Source organism: Beta vulgaris, chromosome 3, assembly GCF_026745355.1.
Source record: "Beta vulgaris subsp. vulgaris cultivar EL10 chromosome 3, EL10.2, whole genome shotgun sequence".
Lineage (NCBI taxonomy): Eukaryota > Viridiplantae > Streptophyta > Magnoliopsida > Caryophyllales > Amaranthaceae > Beta > Beta vulgaris.
Window position 1 is genome coordinate 52,869,657 of NC_079204.1, and position 22,695 is coordinate 52,892,351.

Consider the following 22,695-nt stretch of genomic DNA (forward strand, 5'->3'; position numbering starts at 1 on the left):
ACGATCCAATAGATCCATGTGTCAATAACAAGTTTTGGACACATAACAATTTTTGTTAAAGTAGAGAATAGTAGAATACCATAGCGCATGGGTTTGAATCCTCTTCAAGTTTTATGAAAACTCTACAAAGTAGAGTTGAATCCTGATAAAATCAAGGGCTCATGATTAGTGGGAAAGGAAAAGATATGGAAAGGATATTCGGGAAAAAATAGGAAGAATTTTTGAGAAAGAAAATACAAGCCTTTAATTATTTTGAAACTTTAGAGGATCTCAACACCATAGGCAGCCGCATAGATAATGCAAAGGAATTTATCTTCTATCATTGTAAGAACACTCATCCAACAAGAGCCAACAAATTTGTTACTACCATAAAAATTTTCTAGTCGAGTCAATCAGTTGACATCACCCATTTCATCTTAGTCATGCAGTAACTAAAACTTCGTTTTCAAGAAAACTCTGTTTAATTAGAGAATTCTCTTTTCTCTCTTCAACATTGATCATTTAGTCTTTCTTTTTGCTTCAAATTCAATCAAAAATTTCCAGTAAATAAAACCCCATTTGTTGATTAAGGTAATTCTAGTATTTTACTATTTACATGCAAATTATGAAATTACTCTCTTCTTTCTTTCCTTTAATTATGTACCCATTAAAAATAACTGTGCCGGGTAATTATTCATGTTGATTGTTTGATCATTTGGTCCTTAAATTGGTCACGAGCTTTCTTTATGGTAATGCAAATATAAGAATTGTAAAAGTTTCTTGATTATCCATTTTTATGTATAGTTAGTATGTACTTTTTTTATATTAATTTACGCTTGATTTTTGGTTATTAATCTATGAATTATACCGATATGTTTGTGTAGAATTTTACCCATGTTAGGTTATTATCATAATCTTGAATTCTTGGATGAAGAACTTATTAAATGTTGTACAATGTGCACCATTTTATGTATTTAACTGTGATTTTCAAAAATTGCATCTACTGTGGAATTTGAAGCTTTACATATTTTGCATTCTTTTGAAATAAATTATTGCAATCTTTTAAAACAAATTATTTTAATTATTGTAATTTTGTAGTTTGTAATCAGGCTTATTGTTTATTTTCTAAAAAAAACTGATTTAAGGAACCCAATTTTGTTCTTTTCAATGGGTAAACTTTTTGTTAATTTTTTTTCTTTTATTGCAGGGTTAGTTTCAAATTCCTAATTACTGGAAAAAAAATCAGCAGAGAAATTCTTAGATACAACAATGGGGATAGAGCATAAAAATAAGCACAAGAAGGAGAACCCTGATTATTTGGGAACCTATGTAAGCCACCTTAAGCATAACCTTCTATTAATTAAGATGGTTTTAATTACCTGAAAAGATTAAGATGGTTCAGCTTTATTATTTTTGTAGTGACATTGTTTTTGTTCCTGAGACAGTGAGACTTTAGTTTGACAATATATGCAGGGTGCTGGACCTTACTCAAGCAGTATTTCGAAAGTCGAAAAAGATATAAAGAGACTTGTTAAGAAAATCAAAGTCATAAGTGGTATGAAATCTACACCATGATCTATGTTCAAGTCCAAAGATTATTACTTAATTTTTACTACTAATAATTCATTCAGTCAATCGTCTCTAGTTGTTCTATTCAGTTAGTGTATCTGCTTTGTTAATGAGTAGTTTTCCTTAGTATCCATAAATTTGCCTTGTAGTATTGGCAATTACAGTTAGATAACATGGATTTGGATACTTGTGGAAGATGTGATTACAAAACCAAATCTCAATCTTAGCAATTGATTGTAAATTTTCAACATGTTCGTCCAAAATAATGTATATAGTGTTCAACTGTCCATACCCATGTCGATGTCTCGAGGATCCAACATGGGTACTTGAGGAAAGATGAAGGATCCATGTAACATTTCGTACATACATACCCCGCAAGAAAAGACTGCTAGCTCAATGAGATAAGGTCATCTTCTCTAAACAGCTAAAAGGATTTTCATATGTTCTGTACTAGAAGGTCTGGCCTGTCACATATGCCAGGTTTACAACTTACAAATGATATAACTCATATACGTCACCTATTGGCATATAGACTGGATTTTCCTTTTAGGGATCTTTGCTTGTTGTTTCTCGATTATGAATCATGATATAGTTTTTTTTTCTGAGTGAGCTAATGATCTTCATGTATGACAGGTGTTAAGGAATCTAACACTGGTCTATTACCTTCTAATCAATGGGATTTTAAGTCTGATCTTATAATGATGGCGAAGCAAAGATCTCTCTCGGTAAGCTTATGTCTAGTTCTTCTCTCATTTATATCAGTCTCCAAATCTTTTAATAGTTGTTTTGATTGATGTGCAGGTTGCGAGATGCACCAGCATAATCAACCCTTACACTGAAGAAGCTAAATATGTGATTAAATATAACAGAGGAAAAATGGTATGTAGCGTTTCTTTCCTCCCCCTCTTCCCCAACTATATCTCCCATTTCTCTGGATTCTAGATAGTAGATATGTGGGATGTGTCCAAGTGTCTGTCTCACTATTTGATGAAAACTATCTGTGTTTTTGGTCCAAACTAAAGGGCTAAAGTGCCCTATTGAATCCATCATGGGTAATCGAGGTAAAATGTAGAGTGTCAAAAATCGAGGATAACTATTGTATTCCCTTTACAAAATGGGTTATTGTATGAACTGTCAACTTGTCAAGTGTCATCTAGTTGAATAGCTTTAATACCTGTCACACATTGATATGTATTATGACTTGTTCTATACTACTTATAAAAGTATATATTTTTTCTGACTGCGTTTTCTTAACTGTTGTTGTTTCAGTATGTTGTTGGGCTTGGTGATCATGTTTCTCCAATTGATATAGATGAAGGCATGCGAGTGGGGTATGTTCCTCAATTATATAAAATCCATCCTTACGCGGCATATGTTAGTTTAGATACATAAACTGGTAATTGCATGTATGAAACAAATCAGTTTCAGAAGGTTTCTGTGGTTAACATGTAGAGATCTTTTCTGTCCTCGCCAACACTGTGCTTGTTTTTACAGGGTCTCAAAAACATTTCAGATAGAAATGCCCTTACCTCCGAGAATTGATCCTGTTGTGGCCATGTTCACAGTAGAGGAGAAGACGGATATAACATACAATGATATTGGTGGATGCAAAGAGCAGATTTTGAAGATCCGAGAAGTGAGCCTTTTCTAACTTCACTGTGAAGTTTTCTTGTGGTTCACATCATCACATGCCATATGTAAATGTTAAACATATCATCTCTGTCTCTGCAGGTTGTTGAATTACCCATGTTACACCCAGAGAAGTTTGTTAGGCTCGGAATTGATCCACCTAGGGGAGTATTGTTTTATGGTCCTCCTGGGACAGGGAAAACACTGATAGCCAAAGCTGTGGCTAACAGAACTGACGCCTGCTTCATCCGTGTAGTTGGAACTGAGCTCGTCCGTAGATATATTGGTCAGGGCCCAAAAATAGTGCGTCAAATATTCCGGGTAGTTTTCTTCTCAGAGAATGCTACAATACTATACTTCTTGAGTGCTCTTTCCCTTCTTTGTTTTGTTGCTTGACTGCTAGATAAGTGCATGTATATTTTGCTACAGATGGCTAGGTCAAAAAAGGCTTGCATTATTTTCTTTGATGAGGTTGATGCCATTGGAGGTGCACGTTCTTCTAACAGTTTTAGTGGTGGCAATGACGTACAACGTACTATGCTTGAAATTGTAAATCAGCTTGATGGATTTGATGCCCGTGGAAACATCAAAGTTCTCATGGCCACGAACAGGTTATATTTGATCCTAATGTTACTACCAACATCTATATACCCCATTATCTATCTAGTTTTTTAGATTAATATATTTCAATTTCCAGACCAGACACTCTTGACCCAGCCCTCATGCGTCCTGGACGGGTGGATAGGAAGGTTGAGTTTGGCCTTCCAGATTTAGAGGGTAGGACTCAAATATTCAAGATTCATGCCAGAAAAATGAATTGTGAAAGGGGTATTCGTTTGGATCTTCTTGCTCGCATTTGCCCCAACTGTACAGGTGACTAAGTTCGTCCTTCTTATTAATGGATGTCCATTAGTGAGGAATGATGGATCATGCATAGGGGCATAAATTTAAATATATGGGATACTACGGGTAAATTGGGTGTATTATGATTTATGACTACATAGGTACGGGTGTATAAGGGGGCTATTTGGCCAAAAAAAGGGAGATATTGGTTAATCTGTGTATGGTTTATTCTTTCTCGTCCACTAGCTTAGTTCATTTACTCTTAATAGCTCACTGCAGACCAAAAAAAAGTTGAAGGTAGCATAAACTGGCAAGAGATTGGGTGGTTTGAACTGTATATTGATGTATGAAATAAATCTACCAGTTTTTGACAGAAGCTGTTGTTGCAGGTGCTGATATAAGCAGTATATGCACAGAAGCTGGAATTTATGCCATTCGAGCTCGAAGGAAGTTTGTGACGGAGAGGGATTTCATCGAGGCAGTGAACAAAGTCATGAAAGGATATCGGAAGTTTAGTGCAACTCCTGAATACATGATGTTCAACTGAAAGACTACTAATTTTTTTGAACAAAACAAATTGCAAATATCTTGATAAAATTTTAACTAACTAGGAAGCTGTACAACACTCGACATTTTCTTTACTGTCTGCGCGACTGATTTTTTTACTGTCTGCGCGACTGTGAAAGAAGTTTGGCAATATAACAAACTTGTTCTCTACTTAGCAAAGAGAGTTGTAATTTTGTAATTTCACTTGTAGTGGGCCCCACCATCTTCTTCTCTCTGTTCAGTGAATACCATGTTCTGTAAGTAACGTTTTTCTTGTGAAATGTAGAGCACATCCAGCCATAACTGTATATATGACATGTAATTACATTATTTTCTCTGTTCACAGTATGCTTAAAGTGTAAGGATGCAGGACAATGGGTTTCTATTAAAAGAATTTTCTTACTTGTGAGTTGTGACATGTTTGGGAATGTTCAATGTAGTTTGAGTTCAGCCTTTGGGAAGTTAGAGTTTATTATGGTACAGAAGTAATATTTTATGGATTTATGTACCATAGTAACTCTAACATGGGATAGTCTGCTGTTTACTCTATTCATAAGAATATTTGTAATGTCCACAATGTAACAAGAACAGCTTGTAAGTGAGTCCAAAGATTTGAGGCTAAGGATACTCATTCGTGTTAGCTTTGTCGCATGACATACTTTCACAATATGTAATTTTTATAATTTTTTAGTTATATGTACTTATAGATATTTGTGGTCAAAGTAATGTATCAGGATACGTAAAAATGCATTTGTTGCCTTTGAAAAGAAGGGAAGGAAGTACATCTGATTCCAAGGGGAGAGGAGGTCCAAAACTCACGATCAAAGAAAATAAATCCCATTATAGGTGTAATGCAAATTTACTATATACAACAAATCATTAATCCAATTACATAAGGTCCATAACATGCAAACTAGAAGTATAATTTGTGAATAGAAATTAATACGTTGAATTGCAAAATAGATAACAGTACGTGGCTTATTTATTTGATCAAATTTGATTCTAAGGGAAGATAAGGGTATTTAATCGAGCGTGTCAACTAGCTAGCAACTACTCAATCAATGTTCAATTCTAACCCTTTTCAAGACTAGCAGAATTCATCGACATTCAATATGTCCGATTAGCATCCCCTAAGACAGGAGATTCATAAAGTGGAGGAGGGGGATGACCGAGAGAGGACAGATAAACTAGAATTCATCGACATTCAATAATGTCCGATTAGCATCCCCTAAGACAGGAGATTCATAAAAGTGGAGGAGGGGGAAGATCGAGAGAGGACATATAAAATTAAAACTTGATAAACTATAACATACAACTTCATCATATTCACCAGTTGAACAAGTCAAACTTACATTTCTTAAAAACAACTTAATTTCCATAACTTTTCTTGATTCTCTTAAAAATTTTCTTAACTTTTCACGAAATTTTCTTAATTTTTTGAAAATAACATAAATTTTTTTCTCAACTTTTCTAAACTAAAAATTAAGTTTAATAAAGCTCCCCAACCCGCGATCCCTAATTATTTGACCATCAATATAAAATATCATCATTTTAACATCGAGTAATATTACTTTCTTTTGTAACCTGGAACATCTCTCGGACCAACAAAATAGTCGATGCTTTAAAAACCCACATATATAACCCGACTCGCAATAATTAAAACAGTTTTTTCCCCAAGTACCCCCGAATTTTCTAAAAAATTCACCTGGTGCCCTCCATGTTTTCAAAATTCACTAGGTACCCTTTAGTTTTATGTAAATACACTCAAATGCCCGTAATGACTAATGACGTTAACCACCGTTAGTCATTAACCCTAATTTTCTGCGTTAAACCCTAATTAACCTCTAATTCTAACCCTTACCCTGACCGTAAACCCTAAACCTAACTCTAAACACCCCTCCCTACCCTTTCACCACCCCTGCAACCTTCTCCACCCCTGCCCCACCCTCTCCCCACCCCTCCCCCTTCCTCGCGCCCACAACCCAATCTCAGTTCCCCCAACCCTCCCTCACCATCACCCCCTCGATTTTGGAAGAGCCCCCCCCTACTCTTGCTCCCGCCACAGCACCACCCCCTTCCATTTCGAGATCTCCTGGTAAATTTGCAAACAAGGTCTCGCTGAGTAACCCGAACAAGCTGCTCGCGACGGGGGGGTAGGAGAGGGTTGGGGTTTTGGACTCATGACGAGGGGTAGGGGAGGGGTGGGGTTTTATGGGCTCACAACCGGGGGGGGGGGGGATGGGATCCCGACGAGGGGTAGGGTAGAGGAGGGGTGGGGTTCTACGATCGCGACGGGGGGTAGGGGGATAGGCTCTTGACATGGGTTAAGGGTGGGTTCTGGGATACATGGGTGGTAGGAGGGTGGGGGAGAGGGGGGGTTAGGGTTTGGTTTAGAAGTTTGGTTATGGTTAATTAGGTTTTAGTGTTTAATTAGTATTTAATTAGGTTTACTGAGGTTTATTTAGGGGTTAATTGGGGTTAAGACTAACGGTGGTTAACACTGTTAGTCATTAAGGGTATTTGAGTGTATTAATGTGAAACTTAGGGGTATCTGGTGACTTTTGAAAATATTAGGGGTATCAGGTGAATTTTTTGAAAACTCGAAAGTATCGTGTGAAAAAACGGTAATTAAAAAAAGGTTTTTTTGTCAGAAAGGACCTAATAAAATACAAATTTTGTGGGGAAGGACCTAATAATTTTTTTTGTCAAAAAGGACCTAATAAAATACTTCCGATTGTGAACATGAACCACTTTATAAATTTCCGGCCAAATTTACCATTTACCGGCGTTGACCCTTTTTTTTTACCCCTAGTTGACTCTTTAATGTTCTGTTTCTATTATCGTAAAATTAGGAGGAGAAGATAAATTACCGTAAAATTAAGAACCCTAATTTGCAATTTTGGGAAAAACGTATAATAGGAGCCCTAAATTTCAAAAACCCTTAAACATTGAGAGAGAAAAATTTGAAGAGCAAAACATATCTTGGATTTGATGAAGGTTGCAGGATAAGATCGAATAGGTTGATGCTTCCCTTCAATGGAGATTGCGCTGTTGGGAGGAAAGTGTGAGAATTCAATATGTTTGGGTCAATTAAGATAGGAACAAAACATTAAAGAGTCAACTAGGGGTAAAAAAAAAAGAGTCAACGTCAGTAAATGATAAATTGGCCGGAAATTGATAAAGTGATTGCTGTTCACAATTAAAAGTATTTTATTAGGTCTTTTTTGACAAAAAAGTTTTTATTAGGTCCTTCCCCACAAAATTTGTCGACAAAAAACCCATTAAAAAAAAACGAAGGGCAAAGCAAAGAAAAGCACTCGGTTTGGCTGCCGTCTTCATCGTCGTCGAGGCATAACCAAAACCTCGTTTCTTCTACTCCACTCTCTCTCCTCTGATTTTCACATTCACACTAATTTCCTATTTTCACTTCACTTCTTTTCTTTGAGAAACCCTAATTTTTCGCTATTTCTACTCACATATTTGATCAATTACTCAAGTTCTGCAAAAATGGCCTACCATGGTGGTACTCTCAAGTCGACCTCCAATAATGGCGTCAAAATGTATTCTTTGACCGGTCAACACCGTTCTTTAGCCACATGGCTAAACCCTAAGAAACAGCGCGCTCTTCGCAAAGACCAAGGTTTAACTTTTTTCACCTCTTGATTTTTTTGGGGTGAATTTTAACTTCTTTTATGTATGAATATATCATCTGTAAGATTATCATTATATACAGTAAACGCCTGTGAAATTTGCAAAACAACATAATGCACGTGGAAATTTTTATGGTGTAACTGTTCAGTAATTATTTTAGCTAAAAGAGGTTAATTAATGGTGGAATTAAGCTAACACAAATTGATGTTTTAGTATTGGATGTATAATTAACCATGGGAGGAGAAAATTAAGTGGGATTTTGTTATGTTGCTGAGAATTTGCTTGATTTTGCACTTGTTAGTTATGTTGCTGCTTGGGAACAAGAAGTAATTGTTTCAAGGTTGCTGAGCTTCACATTGATCTTATTACTTCGAGTTTCCGATCCTTCCTTTCATAGCGGTAAATATTTGTGAAATAGGAAGAGTTTAGTGAAAGGAAGAACTACTGAGAAAAAACGTTCCGAGTATATATGATGTTCAATGTGAGTGGTCTAGAGGCGCACAATTGGTGTTTGGCAAATGGCAATTACCTTGTGCATTCTTGACAGCACCTTACAATTTGGGGATGAGTGATGGTAAGGAGAATAATAGTAGTGGTTTATGCCTTTGGAAACAGATTTAGGAGGCGTAGATTGTAATTTGAGTCTGTGGCGAGGTGAGGGGATATGGTGCTGATTGGTTATCGGATTTCAGAAGAATCAGGGTGATTTATAGGATTGAGCTAAAAGATACAATATACTAGCAATGATTCCATCGACAGATAATTAGTGTCCAGTATCCCAGCTGTCGTGGCCAACTTAGCCTGGCATTCTTTTGTTTTGCATGTAATTGATGTTGTTTGACGGCTTTATGGTTAATTTGGGAACTTAGTAAGTTATTTTGCAATCTTCATAGCAATGTCACTACAAGCAGGATGAAGGTACCTTTTGGACCGTGGTTTGTTGGAAATTAGTAAGTTATCTTTGGACATTGGTTATTTATGAATTAAGTAAGCAATTTGCAATCTTCAAGCAATGTCATGGATGTTGCTATGTTGGTGTGAACATTTTATGTTAGTGTAAACTCACCCCTATTGATCTTTTGCTTCTTAGTTTGTCCTTTCTATTTATATGATTGCTGATTTGTTGGAAATTTTGTTTTCTTTTGTTCAGATTATATGCAAAGAGTAGAATTGATTCAGGACTTGAGGTTTGAAACTGCAACCAGCAAAATTAAGGCCACACCTGATGGAGAATTTCTTATTGCTTCAGGTGATACTCTTTCAGTTGTTTAAATATTCATGTCCCTTCAACTTTCTTCAACACGACATTGATGCCTGATATCCTGAATATTAGGTACTTACCCTCCACAAGTTAAAGTCTATGAGTTAAGAGAACTTTCTTTGAAGTTTGAAAGACATTTGGATTCTGAAATAGTTGATTTCCAGGTACTTTATTTCGAGTTGTGTGGTATGGCATTGGAACCTTTTGACTTCAGATCTACATAAATTACTCCTCTTGAGTCCTCTTAAAAATGAGGAGATTAAAAGAAAGAAATAAAGTATTTATATGTATGAAGCTACATGCTTGTTTCTTTGTTAAGCCAACAGATATTTTGCTGATAGGATTTATCTGTTTTGAGTTACTAGTTGATGGCTGAGTTTTCTGTTAGCAAATAAATTTTGTCGAACATTTTTGTATGTGCATAACTCTTGTTGGTAACTGGATATATATTGGTTGCTGAAACAGGTGCTTTCTGATGATTACTCAAAGCTTGCATTTATGTGTGCTGATCGGTCAATCAGACTTCATGCTAAATATGGAAGTCACTATAGTTTGAGGATTCCGAGGTATGCTCATCCTAGGAATATGTGCTATCTTCTCTTCAATTGAACATTGAATGAATGCCTATAAGACCTTTCCGCCCTTCAGAACTCATAAGGAGATTTTAGGTAGGTCCATGGAAGGCAGCTTTGCAAGCAATGAAGTTGGGACATTTACCCTGCAACTTTAAGAAAGCTTTATGTTAAATTTATTTGAAACTATTAGGTTTGGATTCTCCCAGTCCCTTTTTTTAAGCTCATAGCCTGATACCCTTACACATGGAATAAAATTGCTGAAGCGGTCGTCTTAACAGTCACATCATCATGGTAGCACCTTGAAATGAATCAACAAAGCAGTGTGAATTTTTTCCAAAAATTCGTTGTTGGGTTTTCAACCTCATGAGATATCCCTTGAACCTCCCTAAAACACAGTTTTTTTACACCTTTGCGGGTAGTATCAATTCGATAGAATTGAAAACCTTTACGACGTGGGCAGTACGATACGATGCGGCCTTCTTTTGACACCATGGTTTGGCGAATGAAAGAGCTTCTATAAATAATATGCGTCATTAATTAATTACTAATATTTACTTCTTCCGTTTCAATTTATATGCTACATAGAGAAAGTGGGGAGTTTAAAGAAAGGTAGAGAGAGAAAGTGAGGGACCACTACTTTTTCAATAGAAAAACATTTGTTTAGGAAAAAGTTTGGGTATTTTGAAGGAGAAAAGGGCAGGGGAGGGGGGACCCCCAGCTTTTTAAGGGTATTAAAGAAAGTTTAGGGGTAAAAAGAAGTCTATTTAATGTAGCAAGTATTATGACATTTTCCTTTTAGGGAAGTGTAGCAAGTTATTTGAAACAAAGAAAGTATATGGGGCCAAATTTGACCTAAATAATAAGCATAACGGGAAAAACTGTTCTAACGCAGTGATTCACTGTCATGTAACATATGATGCGAAGGACGTTGAATTTATTGCGACAATCTGTTTAGGGGTTTTGTGCAAATGAGATCTCAAAAATTCATTACTACTTGGCCATTTCTGTAATGGAACTAAGTGCCATGTTTTGATCCCATGCCTTTAAATTGTGCCTAAAAAGAGTTTTTACTACCAAAGCTCCTCTAGATTGACTCTTAGAATCTGCTTGAAAAGTTCACATAATAAATGTAGCTATAGAGGGAGGATCTGCATATCATTGAATTTCCCATCTTAGATATACCTTATTCTCATAAAAGAATGTTCGATACACTATTCAATGGAAACATATAGTTTAATATAAAGTGAGGGAACTTTTAGCATAGGATAAGCAGAATTAAGTCAAAGTAACTTTCTTAAAGTTAGTGATCACTCCAAGTAGACATTGCTGTGGATTGAGGGAGTAATTTACTGGAAGCTTTTTTTTAAAGATGTTCTTAACTTAGTTGTTAGTTCTATGTGTTAGGATCATAATCTTATATAACAATTACAATAAAGATCAGTTACATTGCTAATTTTTGTTCTGTTAGTCCTGTTGGTTTTCAAGGGTATATTCTGCTGTTGACGGATCCTGGCTTGTTTTCTCTCTTCAGAAAAGAAATTTAAGAAACTTCCACTTTAGTTGAACTTTCATCTTTTTGTGATGCCTCAGAAATTCTATGAAGGAAAAACAAATGTGAAAACAAACTGCAGTAGATTGACCTGATTTTTCACTTGTCCTCACATGAAACTTTCCATGTAATATTATGCTTGTTGTTGCTCATGGACTAAACTTTTTCGTGTATTGTGAAAAGGATGGGAAGGGATTTGGCATATGATTCCTGGTCTTGCGATTTGCTCTGTGCTGCCTCTTCACCAGATCTTTACAGAATAAATTTAGCGCAGGTTTGCCCTGGTTGCTCTAATGATCTTTTGTAGATTGGTTGTTCTTTTGCTTCGTTTCAGCTTCTGTGCGTATTCAAATGATAGATGCTGATTAAGAACTGCATTTGCCTGTCATTATCGAGGTCGAGGAGGATATCTTTTATATTATTTCTTATCACCAATATTTATTACCCAAGCAGACTCTTTCGGTGAATTGTGTTGCTCTCATAAAGACTGGATTTATGAATCAGACTGAATAATGTTATAAATCATAGAGGTTCGAAGATTAATAAATGAGTTGGATGTAATGTCACATTTAGTCAGTGATCCTTGTGGGTTTTAGTTGTTTTAACTTGAGACAACTATATACTATATTGCTTGCTGAAATACACAGCCACGCAAGATTTCCTTTTACAGTCGGTACTGTCTTCTGAAATACCATGTCGTCATAGCACCTTGCTGATGCACTATAGTAAGTTATAGATTATAGGGCATGGCTTAAATGCCACTTTTCACACCTTCATTATAGCCATCTGTGGAAAAGAATTTGGGGCATAGCTGAAGCTTGTGGATGAGGCATGCTTGAATCATGGACGATTTGGAATTGGTTCCAAGAGCTGAACTTAGAAATACAGTACCCATATCTGACATCCAAAAGTTTTTAATACCTGTGCACATCGGATACTAGTACTCGATTAGATTGACATATTTCAAAATGCTATCTCCACTCTTGTGTTCTACCCAATTACGATAGATACAAAGACTAAGAATAAGAGGAAGGATGAACCACTCTTATCTGATTCTTGTTAATTCCCTTTCTTGATTCAGCGTGCTCTATCTTGCTTTGTTTTGACTTAGCGTAAATCTAATTGTAAAATTTTATGTGGCTTCATTTTATAGGGTCGATTTCTTGCCCCTCTCACTACTCAATCTCCTGGATTAAATGTAGTGTCTAGAAGGTAATAATTCCACTCATACTTTATTTGCCTTTGCTCTGTCTCTCAAACATATCTTTGTTCTAAGACCTGTAAGGTTTTGTGAATTGGATCAGCAAGCTTCATGGATTAGTTGCTTGTGGTGGTGAGGATGGGGCTGTTGAATGCTTTGACATGAGGACAAGATCATCTGTTGGTAGAATTAATGCTGTCTCAGCTTCTGATGAGGATGAGCAGGTACAGTTAATTATTTGCAAGATGTGACAGGAACATCATTTGTTTGTACAGTCAACAAATCAAGCTCTCGATTTTTTATGTGCTTTATCCTTATATTGAGCTGTATGAAAGGAGATTTTGTCTTTCTGATTGCGGACTTGGCTGTGGAATATTTCTATATGTTCTTGTTGTTAGCTTGAAGTGATAAGCTAATCATATTGTAGATATTCTGACATGTTAGTGATGGACCATGTATTTCATTATTTTCTTCTATTCGTGGCAGCATGTTTTATTTTTGGGCTCCTTTGTCTTTTCTGTACTTGTTGTTTAGATGAGGAATATTTGATAATCTATTTTCTGAAATCACTGAAAGGTCACTGCAATTGAGTTTGATGAGGATGGAGGCTTCCAAATGGCTGTAGGAAGCAGTGAGGGAAAGGTAAGATGTTCTACTTTTAGTAAGTCTAACATTTATTCCACTGTCCAACTTTGTCAGGCGTACTTTTGTTTTTTTATTGGTTTGGTCATGGTTGCCTAAAGAAACTGCTTCGTACAAAAATACTGCAATAGGTATTATGTGATTGTAGATTTTCCTGCTCTTTCAGTTGCTTGGACTACATATATAGGAGCCTAAGATATTATATGCTCTCATCAGGTGTGTGGCTGAACTTCGAATGTTCTTTGTAATGTCTGGCAGAATCTTAAATGGGGCAATCTCCTGTTATCATGCTTTTGTACTACTGTGATAGATGGTTGGTATTGATTTTGGTAAAATCATTTAAGTTTGGACCACATATTGATTTGATAGCTCTTGCAAAGAACTGACATCGAACTGATGGACCCATATGAAGGAAGCAGCGTTACTAACATGTGAATGTAAGGCTCTGCTTGAAGAAGTTCCCATCATTATGGGAATTCGAATCTCACTATCTGCTTTCTAAGAAATTTTTGAAGAATCAAGAAAGAGAAGTAAAGATGATATCTAACGGATTTCTCACTGTCTTTTGAGGATTAGGCTTTTCATTCAGGACCATCATGAAATAAGAATTCGGAGGTTGTAGGGGTTGGGACGTTGTGGATTGAAACGGTCAATTAAAGATATGGAGACCTGTTATAGTTATTTCTTTGCCTCTTTGGAGCGAATTTTTGTGTGTTATTGGATGAAAAAGGTAGAATACTTGAAAGTGATATTCAAAGGGTAACATTGAGCCTCCTGGTTGAGTGCTACTAGTATATACATATAGAAATCCTACTGTGTAGGATAGTTGTTATTTGTAACGTGAATCTGAGACTGTGCCTTAGATGTTGGCATTCCAGGTTTTTGGTTTTCTCAGTGAACTTCTTAAGTACTGTGCAGAAAAGCATTCAAGACTTGAATTGTATCTCAACTATATAGCTGGAGTCATATTCACATTTGGGGTAACTTCATGCCACTTGAGGTCTGGTTATAGTTGCCACATAACCTTAGATGCATTATTCTAAAACTTGTTATTATTCTGGAACAGCTTAGTTTGCAGGTAAAGATAACATATATCCTCTGGATACCGAACTGAAAGTGATTTACATTGAATGTTGCTATATATAAACTACATATGTCTTTGATGTCAAGTCTCTTTAATACTTATGAGTCCCATTGTTAAGTGATTGGTAGGGTTTGATGATAAATTTTAAATTTAATTCTTCTTACAGGTACTGATCTATGATTTGCGATCTTCTCAACCTATTCGGGTCAAGGATCACATGTAAGCATGCTGTCTTCATGTTTTACTTGTCCTTTTTTGGTTGTCTGGGTGATGATTCATACTTCTTCTGACTGACTTTAAGGCTTCTGAAATCTTGACCGTTTAACAGGTATGGAAGCCCAATATTGGATATCAAGTGGCATCGAACTTTGAATTCAGAACATCCTAAGTTAATCAGCACAGATAATCACATTGTCAGGATTTGGGATCCTGAAACGGTGAGACTCTTTCACCTCTCTCTAGAAGCCATTGGTAAGACTCTGTGTCTTCCCTTTTTTTGCTCGGTGTTGTAAGCTGTAACATGATTAGTAGGTCTATCAGCATCTGAGTTGCGATGAAATAGCGAGCCTCATAGTTCTGATTGGCTGGAGCTGAGCCCAAGTTTAGCTCATTGCTTGGCAATTTATTTGGCACCTTTGACCTTCACTTGTATTCCAACTATTGTATCAACTCTCACTTAAGCTGACTATAACTCTTTAATCATTAATGGTCTTTAAATGCAGGGTGAAGGGATGACCAGTATTGAGCCAACAGGTGGCACAATCAATGATATCTGTGTATTTCGTGAAAGTGGGCTAATGTTGTTGGCCCTAGACTCTAGCAGTATACCCTCCTACTTCATTCCTGCTGTTGGTCCTGCGCCGAAGTGGTGTTCATATATGGAAAACCTGACGGTATGTACTTTGCCTTAGTTCTTTATTATTGTGCGATTGTCAGCGTGGATCTTGCTGTATGTAGATCTGAATATACCTTGAGTTATCTTTAGGTGATCCTTCTAAAAAGTAAATTATGCAGTTGTTTACCACAATTTGCCTTGTCTTTGCAGGAAGAGCTGGAAGAAAATGCCCAGACATCTATATACGATGATTACAAGTTCTTGACCAAAGAAGAACTTGAGAAACTTAACTTGACAAGTTTAATTGGAACCAATCTTCTTAGAGCTTATATGCATGGATTCTTCATTGATTATCGGTTGTATAAAAAGGTCAGTTAGTTTAATCTATTTCTAACGCTTTTCGAGTCTTTTGTTTCTGCGTGTGGATATGCATGGAGTGGTGGACCTGGCATATGTTGCGAGAGTCGAATATGCCATGTTTGATGTGTGTCTGTTCTAACTTCTACCTCCTGAGCAAATTACGTCGGACTTTTCATAAGGCAAAGGGCATCCAATTAACTAGCCTTTTCATAATTTCGAATTAGGTCGACATCCATGATATATGTGTCATTTATCATAGATCAGTATAGAGTGGCGAGACATATTAGTTAATTCTATGTTCTTTGTGTGAAATTATGGATTAGTAGTAGTTTGTGGTTTCGTACCTTCACATATTGGTATTCTTCATCCTGAAATACTACCTCTATTTTTCTTAGTTGACCTGTTTCCCTTGGGCGCACATGCCAATGTACTATTTTAAACCTTTATATCTCTAATTATCAATAAGCAAAAATTACAAAAAGTTGATATTATGAAAATATACATTGAGACGAATCTAACAAGATCCCATATGACTATATTTTTCCTTTAAGTACAAATCACAAAAGATAGTCAAAGTTACACATGTGAATAGTATCAAAAGTCAAAATGGGCCATCTAAAAAAACGAAGTATAAATTATGAGGCATGGAGTTAAAATAAGGCTACTCCGCTATGAAAGGCTACATCTTACAATAATTTTAGAAATACGCACCGTAGCATGTATTTAAGACCATCAGTTTTTGTACCATTTGTACCAGACCTGCTATTATAATCGTGAAACATATGACTACAATTGAATTCACATGTAAGATACATTCAAACTTATATCTAGTTACTATATATGGTTAGAGCCTCTTCTTTTAGAAAGTAGAACTAGTTCTTGTCACTGGCTATACGCCCCGGATTATTTACCCACGTGCATTTGAAGTCTTAAAAAATAGAAATAGTATCTTGTCTTTAAATGATTTTTTCCCTCACAAAGACCAAAATGAGTATTGTAGTGTAGTTGGTAAGTGCATTAGCGTATCAAATGAGAGGTCACGTGTTCGAGTCTTGAAATGTTTTTTTATTGCTTAATGTCTCATTTGATTGTGTGGAGGAGGGGAGAGTACATGTGGTAGCATGACATTTGTTTATTCTGGGATTTAGATATATATATAGATATCTAGCTATGATCTGAAAAACTTCTATGTTACATAGCTTTGGTTACGATGAAAAAGGGTGAAAATATAATCTGTCAAATCACGTCGTGATGTAACAAGATGCCGCTATTATGACACCGTGAGTTCGTGACTGCTTTTTCTATGTTTAGAAGTGTAAGTGCAGTTCCTTATTTATGCTACTGTAGCAATAGCAATCTTGGGGTTTTGATAGTTGAAAAGTATTACATATAAGCAATGTAGCACTTGGCTAAGTGGGACCGTGGGGCTTGTTATCCTTTTAACGATCTTACAATAACCTAACTGACTGGAGTGATGCTTTTTAACGCAAGACTTTTCCGTGCTACAACTCTGTGAATGTTAGGAGATGCAACTAAGTTATAAATTGCAACGTATATTTGCATGCATTGTTTATGTGGCTGCAATTGGCTGTTTCACTATGTTTCTTTACTGTCCTTGTTTTTTTATCAATAAAAAATAAAAAATATCCTTGCTTATACTGCTACAAGTTTATTATGATGTTTACTTTCGACTAAGCATGCATTTGTCTCTGCCCCATTTACCCTAGCTTGACACATTAGCCTTGTTTACACCAGGTTAGTGTGTTGAAATCTTGTTTTTGCTGTAGTATAACTTTTGGATATGCCTTAATATGTACATTTGAGCGAAAATATTTTGGTGTTTATTGCAGGCAAAGGCAATAGCGGATCCATTTGCATATGATGCCTACATTGAGCAGCGTAAGAAGGAGAAGTTGGAGAAGATATATGATGAACGTATAACGGTCAGTTTCATCATTTAGCTGCTTCTTTCTAACTTTCCCACCTCAATTAGGTTATGAACTTGCCGCGTCAAGTCCTTAATTTGGAAAGTTGACTTCTTTTTTAGTTGTATGTGATTTAGAAAATGCTACCCATTTCTTTTCGGTTTGCTCAACAAAATTGAGGAGCTGAGACAACTAGATGATGTTTATTACTGTCTTATTGGTGTCAATTATCCCACTAGTTTTATTTACTTATTCGACTTTAACGATTGCTAATGCAGAACTTAGACCAAAAATTACCAATTAATAAAAACTATAAAAAGTTGATATTATGATAGTATACACTGCGGCAAATCTAACATCTTACTTGAAAATATGTGTTTCCATAATGTTATCAAAAAAAGGTGAAATGGGGTTTAGTAACCAACGCAAATGTTAAAGTGGAACAACTAAATGAAATGAAGATTTTCGACTTTTTTGAAATACCATCTTATAAACACTTTAATCTATATAACCACCTTATATGACACTTTTGTTTTTAGATTGCCACTAATGAAAATTTTCATGAAATAAAAGGGAATATTTCAGTGAGAGTTGACAAATTCTTTGACAGAATTCGTTAAGTGATGCAAGCTAGGAAAACAATTCATATAAGATGGTTAGTGTATAAAAGAAGTGTTTATAAGTTGGTTATTTGGAAAAATTTGACCCTATAAGGTGGTTTTTTTTAAAAAAAAACGTTTATAAGGTGGTTATATGGAAAAAAAATTATAAGATTGTTGAAGTGAAAAAGTTTGTGAAGGAGGGAGAATTACTTTTGGGGTTGTGGACTTTTTACAGATTTGGGCATTTGAATTCTTGATCTTTGTCTCACATGCTTGTATTTGGGTGACGGTGTTATTTTCATTTTTAACGGGACATGCATTTTGCAAAAAAAAAAAAAGATAGATAGAGGTTCTAAATTTCATTGTCTTCTGATGTATTGTTCTCTACCTCTACTTCATGAAATTTTGACTTCAAATGATCTGATGTGTTTTGTTCTCTTTTGGCTATTGTGTTTCACAGATTAGGAGGAAACTGCCAAAGGTTAATCGTCGCCTGGCAGGTAGTCTTCTTGAGGATGAAGCAGCAGAGATTGAGAAGGATGCAGATACAAAGAGAACATCAAAGAAAAGGAAGGGATTGAGCAGTGACATACTGAAAGATGATAGATTTGCCGACATGTTTAATAATCCGGTACTGTTTAACTGTACCATTAACGTTGTACTTCTGTTTTTTTTTTAATTTGCGACACCTTTGTTATTGGAAATTAAGTGGCCATGGTTGGCATAACCCTGCAAGGTGGGAATGATAAGAGGATCCCATCCCACAAGGGGACTGCATAAACTGATAACTGGGAGTTTTACCTAGGAAGAAACCCTAATTTGGGAATAGAGAGAAATCAAACCCCCAAACTTGAAGTTGGTAGGTGGGAGGTTTACCATTGAGCTCCCACTTGATTCTCTTATTTGCAACACTCTGACTTTTGCTCCATTCATATAGAAATATAATAACCTTGACATAAAAACAAATTTTATTACGTAAGATGTTGATGGATGCATCTTAATGTATATTTTTGAAATATCAATTTGAATAATGTTTACAACTATTAGATAGTTAAATATATTAAAGTCGTCACAAAGCAAGGCTTACTAATTTGATAGGGAGTCTTATCTCAGATCCTAGCGGTTTGGGGTTTGAATCTTATCAATTAAGAGTGCTTGGGTTGGAGTCTTGGAGATCCCCTTACTTCCCCTACCCTAATACTTAGTGCCTGACATACAAATATTAGATCAAGAAATTGTCAGGGTTGTGGTCATGTCAGGGTCCAGGTCTTTGTTCTCGCCATAAAAAAATATGAATAAATTAAAGTCAAAGTTGTTCATTAGAGAGCGTGAAAGTAAATGCGTTGCCATTGAATTTGAATGGAGTTGGTACTTTTTATCTCCTCATGGGATTTTTCTCTTGTACCACTTTGCGGTTTATTATGACATGCTGTATGTTGCCTGAACGTAATCTGGCTAGTTTGACTTCAAGGATTTCTGCCTAAACAAGGGCTGAATGATATATCTCAATGCTTCTAGGCACCTTACTGCTAGATACATTTGTCCGGAAAAGCCTTTTTCCCCCATATGATCACATAACAGATGTTCTTTTAGAGTAGTTTATTCACATCTCTATGTCATAACTTTTCTGTCCAGGAATTTGAGATTGATGAGGAGTCCCAGGAATATTTGGCATTACATCCCATTGCTCCCCAGAAGCAGTCTGCTCTGGTGGAGGAGCACTTTGAACCTATAACGGAAGATGAGATGGGTCCAAGTGATGGCGATGATGCGTCCTCTGCTTCTGAGGATGAAGGCAGGTTGGATAGAAAATCGCGAGCTCCTAGGTCAGCCTTTTAATTTTTGTAATCCTTTTTCCAATTTAATTAGGCACAATGAGATCTATTTACTTAGTTTTATATTTTATATTTTGCATTTTAATGATTGGATCGGACCCTTCTGGTAAATTCTTTAGGTTGTACGAAGTAAAGGACGAAAGGCATGCACAAGCATTCTTCGACAGCGTCTCACTTGCCAAGGAGGACGCTCTACCCTTAGGCGAGAGAGTAGCTGCTTTGCAGGATGAAGAGATGGCTTCACATCTGCCTACCGGTGTTAAGGTAGGACCTGGAGGGTCACGAGAAATTTCCTTTGTTTCTAGAAATAAAGCCAAGTATGAGGAAGACGATAAAGATGCACGCCGTAATAAGCGGGGTGTCCAATCGTTAGGTCTTAAGCCTACAAATTATGAGAAGAGAAGTCGAGGAGGGGGTAGAGGTAACCGAGGTGGAGGAGGAGGTAGAGGATATCGAGGAGGAGGTGGTGGTAGAGGAAATCGAGGAGGAGGTGGTGGTAGAGGAAATCGAGGAGGAGGTGGTAGGGGAGGCCGAGGAAGAGGCCGTGGAAGAGGTTGACAATAAGGTTATAGAGTTAACCCATGGGATCAAGGTAGAAATTTTTGGTACTTTCTTCTGCCTTAAGAAATTTTCATTGTAGTTTATTTTGTATAATATTATTATAGATTTTTATAAAACAGACCATTTTTTTTAATTTCAAAATCTAAGCTTTAATTTAATAGTTTACATAATTCTGCCTGTCACTCTCAGTTTTGTGCTCACGGATGATGCAGTGGGTGTTGGACTCTGAATTTTTTCAACATATTAGCGTGTTTAAGGGTGTGTTTGGTTATTATTTTGGTTTTAATAATTTGCATTTTCACCATTTTCAACATTTCCGCTTGCTTCTATATTTAAAAAGTTTTTATGTATATAATTTGGTTTATGTTATATGGTTGATCAGTTGAGGGATATGTGGCAGTTTAGTGGATCACCATCCCGGATTTCAAGGCATTTTTTAGGATTCGAATCTTCATCTCAATCATATGTTGGAGCTTTACTTCTGGGCTGAATAGTCTTGTATTCAGCGGTTGAGCTGGTGTTAACTGCAGGCTAATAGCCTAGCAGAAATTGGTTTTCGGATCAATTATTTTTCCTAATAAAAAAAAGTGATTAGTGATGTGATGTGTTGTTTGAAGGAGACAGTCCCCTTTCCCGGCATCCTTAACGTATGCAGACATGTTTTTTTTTTTCCCTTCATTTGCTTCTTTTTTTTTTTTTTTTTTTTGTCCTTTCTTATTTTTTGTGTTCATATCAAAGTATGATTTGTTCAGTAGTCATTGTTATAACGTTTGATATTGTCATTGTGTTGAATTCTAAAATTGACCTTGAGATTATAGAATATATAGGCGAATTTCGCTTCAACATTGACATCTTCCAAGTTACGTGATTTGGTTATTTTAATCTATTGTAGTGGGAAAATTTCAGCGTCTTGTCTAAATTTGCGTTATGTTTTCATTTTCATATTATTTACTAACACATATCACCTGGAATTTGAGGGTGTGGTTATGAATCCTTTCTAGTGTTAGCTTAATCTGACTTGATAAAACTTGATATTCATTTTGTGTCTATCATTATTTATATTTGCAGTTAATGGTTGACACTTATTAGATAAGAACTTGTCATTTCAAATGATGGCTGATGTAATTTAATAAGATAAAAATAATGTATAGTTTGGGATATAAATTTTATCATAATACCAAGTCATATTTTCGTGATAAGATCATAATATAATAAAATAAAAGGTTGAGTTTTTTTTAATCATTTTCTAAGTGCATGCCATATTGGAGATACAACGACACGTGCTACATCAACGTATAGTATATTTTAGTTTAGTACTGACATTTTGTCACGAGTAGAAGTTATAGGTAAGTAGTAAGATCATGACATTTTAAAAGATAAGGGGTTTGAGATAGAGGTGGGCATGGACCGGGCCGGCACGAGTCCGCTCGAGGCCCGGCCCGTTGTCCGCTATGTGAGCCGCGGGCCTGTCACGGTCAAGAAATTTTATTTCCGGCCCGCACCGGCACGAGCCCGCGGGCCGAACGCTCCTTTCCTTTGTTTTTTACCCTAAAACTGTCAAAGATACAAAAATACAACATAAAACATGGGCCGGCCCGCAGGTCCGTGGACATTTTTTTAAAATTTCAAGCCCGTCCTGGCATGGCCCGCCACTCATGGGCTTGGGCCCGGCCCGACATTTACTCAAGCCCGCGGGCCGAGCCCGTGAACAGGCCCGACCCATGCCCACCTCTAGTTTGAGATCTCTTATGCAAACATATTGATCAGTTAAGGGAATGTTATATTAGACATACATCAACACTACATCAACGTATGATGTGAGGCGACACGTGGCCGTGTGTAATACTTGTCTAGACGTTTTAATAATCGTGAAAGTTAAAACGTTTGCAACTAATAAAAAATGGAGGAAATATGTTATTGTTTTGGACTGTTTATAAATAATTATCTTCTTATCTTCAAGAAAATATTTACACTAATCAATTCATGTGATTTGGATCCTTCTACTAACTATTCCTCTTCACAACGTCTTCGTACCTATGAGATGTGGG

At 36.3% G+C, this 22,695-nt stretch overlaps 2 protein-coding genes across 3 annotated transcripts; both read left to right on the forward strand.

The window, feature by feature from the left end:
• Positions 1-381: 381 nt before the first annotated feature.
• Positions 382-4,833, forward strand: LOC104889477 (26S proteasome regulatory subunit 7). Of its 2 annotated transcripts, XM_048640700.2 has the most exons (11): positions 382-570; positions 1,187-1,308; positions 1,453-1,534; positions 2,182-2,273; positions 2,350-2,427; positions 2,818-2,879; positions 3,043-3,184; positions 3,280-3,498; positions 3,607-3,788; positions 3,875-4,050; positions 4,410-4,833. In XM_048640700.2, exons 2-11 carry the CDS (start codon positions 1,249-1,251, stop codon positions 4,565-4,567), a joined length of 1,251 nt encoding a protein of 416 aa, XP_048496657.1. In that variant the 5' UTR covers positions 382-570; positions 1,187-1,248; the 3' UTR covers positions 4,568-4,833. The 2 variants fall into 2 exon arrangements, with proteins under 2 accessions (XP_048496657.1, XP_019103947.2); XM_019248402.3 differs by lacking the exon at positions 382-570 and having other exon boundaries at positions 1,096-1,308.
• Positions 4,834-7,836: 3,003 nt separating this feature from the next.
• Positions 7,837-20,948, forward strand: LOC104889479 (uncharacterized). Its single transcript, XM_010674704.4, has 16 exons — positions 7,837-8,206; positions 9,368-9,466; positions 9,551-9,642; positions 9,944-10,044; positions 11,786-11,876; positions 12,756-12,814; positions 12,907-13,027; positions 13,380-13,445; positions 14,696-14,748; positions 14,858-14,966; positions 15,252-15,422; positions 15,575-15,733; positions 17,575-17,667; positions 18,712-18,882; positions 19,887-20,077; positions 20,206-20,948. The coding sequence occupies exons 1-16, from the start codon at positions 8,074-8,076 to the stop codon at positions 20,642-20,644; spliced, it is 2,148 nt and encodes a 715-aa protein (XP_010673006.2). The 5' UTR covers positions 7,837-8,073; the 3' UTR covers positions 20,645-20,948.
• The last annotated feature ends 1,747 nt before the right edge of the window (positions 20,949-22,695 follow it).